The 6,039-nt window shown below is 35.9% G+C and overlaps 1 protein-coding gene across 1 annotated transcript; it reads left to right on the forward strand.

The window, feature by feature from the left end:
* The first annotated feature begins 677 nt into the window (after positions 1-677).
* On the forward strand, positions 678-5,285 carry LOC131072459 (uncharacterized). The gene is made up of 3 exons (XM_058008627.1): positions 678-933; positions 1,608-1,783; positions 5,073-5,285. Exons 1-3 carry the CDS (start codon positions 678-680, stop codon positions 5,283-5,285), a joined length of 645 nt encoding a protein of 214 aa, XP_057864610.1.
* The last annotated feature ends 754 nt before the right edge of the window (positions 5,286-6,039 follow it).

A 6,039-nucleotide genomic window follows, 5' to 3' on the forward strand; every position in this document is an offset into this window, starting at 1 on the left:
CACAAAGAAGGTCAAGGACAACGAAATAGACAGAGAAAGAAACAAATTCAGTAGTTGAGTTTCCAGAAAGTTCATCAGTTGAAGTTTTTCTAGAAACTCCAGATTCTAATCTTCTGTCTAATTCTTCTCCTATACCTAATCCTCAGCCAAATTTTGCCACCCGCACAAATCCTCTTTTTGCAACTACTCCAATTAAATCATCTATTACCCAGAATCCGCCAGTAAATCCTCTAGTATTTCCAATGGCCATACCAAGAGCACATGCTTTTGTACCCTTCAATGGAGGCAACCCTTTAAATTTGACCCAACATGATCCAATACCAGGAGCAGCCCTAAAAAGTCTTCCTAATTTCACTGGTGAAGACCATGCCACACCCATTGAACATATAAGAGATATAGCATCTCTATATGCGGTTCACCATATAACCCAAGAGAATGTGGCACTCAGGCTATTGGCAGCACCATTCAAAGGAAAAGCCCTTCAATGGTTCAAAGGTTTGCAAATGAATTCAATTGCTGATTGGGATGATTTGGGTGATAAGCTAACAATGTAATTTGCAGATAAATCAGATCACCTATCATTGGTTGAGCAAATGACCACTATCAAGAGGGCACCGCAAGAGCAGATGACTGATTTCAATTACCATTTTGAGCGAACTTGGAATAGAATTCCTACAATGGTAAAACCTTCTCCTGAGCATGCATTTTTGTATTATTCGAGAGCTTTAAATAGCGATATTGTTGTTATGATTCAATCTATGGGTGCGGTTACATTACCAGCAGCTTATGATATAGCTATCAAAGCAGAAAATAGCCTTATACAAGCTGGTAAAATTGCCCCTAGGCCTCCTATGCCTACTTTTCCTGATATACAACCATCAATGCCTTTACAAGTACCCCCTTTAGTTGCAATACCTGTTGTACCAGCACTAGGTTTCCAAAATTATGCTCAAAATAGTGTTGTAGAAGACCCATCAAAGTAACTACAAATGCTACAAGAAATGTTTATAAAGAATGTTAAAGCAACACAACAAATCCAGCAAACTATGCAAAATTTTGGCAATGAATTGGTGAACCTCAAGAAAAATCATAACCAAAATCAAAGGTATCAAGCCCCATATCAAGCTCCTTATCAATCCAATGGGCCTAACTATCAAGTTGATGCTCAAAATCAAAGGAGGAACTACAATAATAGGCAAAACCAGCAGTACAATCAGAATACTACTAGTAATTATAAAGAAATTGTTCCTACTCTGAACAATATGGCACAAGACTAGTGTTTTCCTTGCCAACAACCTCATAGTAAAGAATCATGTCAAAATGCAATGAATGCTCAATCTCAAGCCTTGATGGTACAAAATAACATGTCTTATCAGTATATAGGTACAAATGAAGAACCAGAAGGTCCTAAGGTAGCTATGATGAATTAGCAAGGTGAGGAATTTTGTGGAGTTAATCATTCATAGGCACAAAATATACCTTTTTCACCTATTGTAGCTAATACAAGGTCAAAAAGTGTGCTATTAACATTGAACAGCAAGCTGCAAATCATCAACAACAAGCTGTAAGTAATGGACAGCAACAAAATAAGTTTGGATAACAACTAGATAAACAGAAACAACAAGCTTCTACAAGTCAACAAGCTGTTAATACACTTCCACCTGTCCAGAATGTGCAAATTTTACCAAGAGGACAGCCTGCACAACCTAAAGAACATCAGAAGGTTCAATCTCAGTCAACTCCAGCTCATCAAGAGCCTACTGTTCCAAAAGTACAACATAAGGTTAATGGTGTTCCATTTAATATTGTTGAATCTATGTCAAAAAACACTGTTTCCATGACAATAATAGATGCATTGTAAATTCATAGACAAAAGGAATTACCGAGAGACAAATTGGATAGTCTTTTCTTAACTAATGAGCCTCAGAAAGATCAGCCCACAGTTGCATTAGCTAATGATGTCCCAGTTAAAAACAATCAGCCAAACCAAACAACAAAGCCTCCTCCATTTTTTGTAACATTGATAATTGGCAACCATCTAGTCCACAATTGCTTGATAGACTCAGGAGTGAGTAGTTAAATTATGCCCAAAGACCTTGCAGATAAACTTGGTCTAAATTATGAGCCTGTTTCTAGAGGAGTTGTACACTTAGATGGAACAACAGTTAAGTTAGTTGGATTGGTCAAAGATCTTGGATTGACCTTGCATGCTTGTCCTAATTTTGTAATACCTCAGGACATGTCCATAGTTGACTTGCCTCCACATTTTTCTATTTGCCTATCTAGAGATTTCATAGCAAAATTAGGAGGATACCTTTCTGCTGATTGGTCACATTTGTTTTTTAGAACCCGGTATGGTACTAAGGTTACCATTAAGTCAGAACCTCAAGCCACTTACAACTTAGAACCATATTCCCCCAATCCTATAAATGCAGATCTTGTCATCAAAGACCATGAGGAGTTACCACTTATCTAGGATCCAGATACACCTATTCAGTGCATACCTGATGTGAATTTGGATGAGTGAGCAACCCAGAATACGGTAGAAGATCCTTTCATCAGCATGGATGAAATTGGTCTTGGTGTTTATATGATTCATGAGGAGGATTATGTTATTCCTAAGCTTGAAAAAGAGGAAATTCCACCTGACCAACAGTCAGAACAATAGCAAAATCAGATTTGACAGCTTTATTTTATGGTTCAAGAGGTAAGAATGGTTCCAGAGGTGGTGTTATTCTAGTTTCACTCGAAGGAATGAGATACTACACTGCTTTTAGATTTTCTTTTAGCTGTACAAACAATATAGCTGATTATGAATCATTAGCACATGGCTTAGAATGGGCTAGGTAGAAAAAGTTCAATGTTTACAAGTTTTTGGTGATAGTGAACTAGTTGTGAACCAAGTAAGGAATATCCATGTCACCAAGAATTATGTTTTGAAAATGTACAAGCATAGAATTTGGGATTTAATTGAAGATTTTGATGCATTTAATTTGTTGTCTATTCCTAGAAGTCAAAATAAAGAAGTAGATAGGCTTGCTGCTTTAGGTGCTCAATTTAACATACCAGATGAGGTAGGAAATATTGATAGATAATAGTATGTTAAATTTGCAGTAAGGCCCTCAGTTCTAGATAACACTGTTAATTGGCAAGTTTTTGACTTAGATGAGTAGATTACTAATTTCCTAATTGAAGAAGCTGAGTTTTCTACTGGAAATCAGCGTAAGTTTAATGATCAATATGAAAAAAATAATTCTCCAATTGAAAACTAACAAGATGCCCAATGGTCTGGTAACCCTTGAACCCATTTTTAATACAGATGATCAGGCTAGGAAGGACAAAGGCAACATGTTTTTGAAGGAAGAATATTATGAACCTGTTGAAATATTCAAGGACAAGCTACTGAAAATTGGCAAGGTATGTACCCCTGAAGAAAAACATGCTTTTGTAAAACTTTGTCAAGAATTCAATGACATATTTGCATGGAGGTATGAAGATTTGAAAGGATTTGATCCTCATTTAGCTCAGCATACTATAGAGTTGGTAGATAATGCAAAACTAGTAAGGCAAAAACAAAGGCTTCTTAATCCAAAATTAGAACATCTTATGAGGACTGAGTTAAATAAGTTGATTGAAGGAAACATCGTATTTCTAGTCAAGCACACATCCTGGGTGTCCAATCTAGTTCCGGTTAGGAAGAATAATAGTGAATTGAGATTATGTGTTGATTTTAGAGATCTAAATAGAGCATCCCTAAAAGACCATTACCCGCTACCCTCAATGGAGCAAATTTTGTAGGTTGTATCAGGATCAGAGAAATTCTCATTACTTGATGGTTATTCAGGATACAACCAAATTTTGGTCAAAGAAGAAGACCAGTACAAAACAACATTTACCACCAAGTGGGGTACAATATCTTATAATAAAATGCCATTTTGACTGACCAATGCAGGGGCAACATTTCAACGTGAAATGGATATGGCATTTCAAGGCCTGATTAACAAGTTTGTTTTGGTTTACCTAGATGATGTAACTATTTTTCCTAAAAAAGCTAATAAACATCTCACCATCTCAGATAGGTATTTGAAAGATGTAGGGAATTTGGAGTTTCATTAAATCCCAAGAAGAGAATATTTGTTGTTCATGAAGGCAAGTTGTTGGGATATATTGTTTCAAAACATGGAATTTTAGTAGATCCTGAGAGGATCACAACCATACTTGCATTGCCATTCCCAGCACATAAAAAGGGACTCCAGAGTTTCATAGGTAGGATAAACTTTATCATAAGATTTATTCCTAATATTGCAGCATTGATGCAGCCACTTATAGCCATGCTTAAGAAAAATATTCATTTTCAATGGACTAAGGAAGGTAAAAGAAGTTTTGAAGAAATTAAAGAAGCAATTACAGAAGCCCCTACTCTCATTAATCCTGATTTTAAGAAAGATTTTATTCTATATGCTTTTGGGAGTGAGGATAATATTTCTGCAATGTTGTGTCAACAAAATGATGAAGGTTTAGAGCAGCCAATTGCTTTCTTTAGTCAAATTTTGCTTGATTATGAGACTAGATATTCATTTGTAGAAAAGAATGCATTAGCAGTAATAAGAAGCCTTAAAAAATTTAGGCACATGCTCTCTAACAATAAAATTCAGCTTATGGTTGTTCATCCTACAGTGAAAGAGTTTTTGCTCAGCAAAGACATAAATGACAAAAGGGTAGGTTGGATCACTAAGGCAATGGAATATGGCATTTCTATCAAGGTAACTAAGCTAGTTAGAGGCAAGGGTTTATGTGAACAGCTTGTTGGAAGTATAGAAAATAGTAAAGAAGAGGAGCAACAAGTTGAAACAGTGCTTAATAATTAGAAGCAACCTGCTGCCACAGCTTTACCAGTCACTTGGAATCAGCAAATTGTCCATTATTTATAAACTGGTGACTGTCCAGAAGGCTTAGACAGATCAAAATGAAGGTATTTTAGGCTACAATACATTCCTTAAGCTTTAATAGATGGTATATTGTTCAAAAGAGATTATAATAATGTTCTTCTAAGATGCATTAAGACATATCAGATTGAAGAAGTTCTAAAAGAATTTCATGAAGGACCTGTAGGAGGTCACTTTGCAGCAAGAACAACAGCTCTAAAAATTATGAGAGTTGGTTATTATTGGCCTGAAATGTTTAAAGATGCTCAGTCATGGGTAAAAAAAAGTGAGAAATGCTCATTGTTTGCAGGCAAACAGAGGCTGGCAGCCTTGCCTTTGCAACCAATTGAATTTGAGTAGCCCTTTGCAAAGTGGGGACTTGATTTTATAGGACCTATTAATCCACCTTCTAGTGTAGGTCACAAATGGATTCTTACAGAAACTGATTATTTCACAAAGTGGACACAGGCAGTTCCATTGAAAGAAGCTAATGAAACTTTTGTCCTGAATTTCTATCAAGACCTAGTGTCCAGGTTTGGTACTCCAGAATCAATCATTTTTGATAATGCTTTAGCTTTCATTGGTCTTAGAGTTTCAGATTGGTCAGTTAAGCATAATATATATTTGAACACTTCATCCAATTATTACCCTCAGGGTAATGGACAAGAAGAATCAACTAACAAGAACTTGATCAACATCATTAAGAAGACCATTGTTGAGAATCAAAGAACTTGGCATGAAAAGCTCAAGTTAGCTCTTTAGGCTGATAGAATTACACCAAAGAGATCAACAAGTAACTCTCCTTATGTTTTAACTTATGGAAAAGAAGACAAGTTACCTATTTCAATTGAATTGCCAACTTTAAATTATGTAAAAGAGTTTGAGTTACTTGAAGAATAGCCAATGCAGATTAGGCTTGCTCAGCTTATGGAGTTAGAAGAAACTCACAGGGAAGCATACAGAAAATTAGAAATTCACCATGCTCAGATGAAGAGAACCTTTGATAGAAAAGTTGTAACATGCATATTTAATCAAGGTGATCTTGTTTTCAAGTGGGATGAGTTAAAGAACAAACCTAGTAGGCATACCAAGTTTGATGCTATATGGGATGGTC

Source organism: Cryptomeria japonica, chromosome 6 (assembly GCF_030272615.1).
Source record: "Cryptomeria japonica chromosome 6, Sugi_1.0, whole genome shotgun sequence".
Lineage (NCBI taxonomy): Eukaryota > Viridiplantae > Streptophyta > Pinopsida > Cupressales > Cupressaceae > Cryptomeria > Cryptomeria japonica.

Excerpts from the sequence above, each read along its gene's own strand:
- LOC131072459 (XM_058008627.1), top strand. The coding sequence starts at position 678 with ATGGTAAAACCTTCTCCTGAGCATGCATTTTTGTATTATTCGAGAGCT. Across the intron at positions 934-1,607 it reads ACCTGTTGTACCAGCACTAG|ATAAACAGAAACAACAAGCT; the intron begins GTTTCCAAAATT and ends GATAACAACTAG. Across the intron at positions 1,784-5,072 it reads TTCCAAAAGTACAACATAAG|ATTGAAGAAGTTCTAAAAGA; the intron begins GTTAATGGTGTT and ends AAGACATATCAG.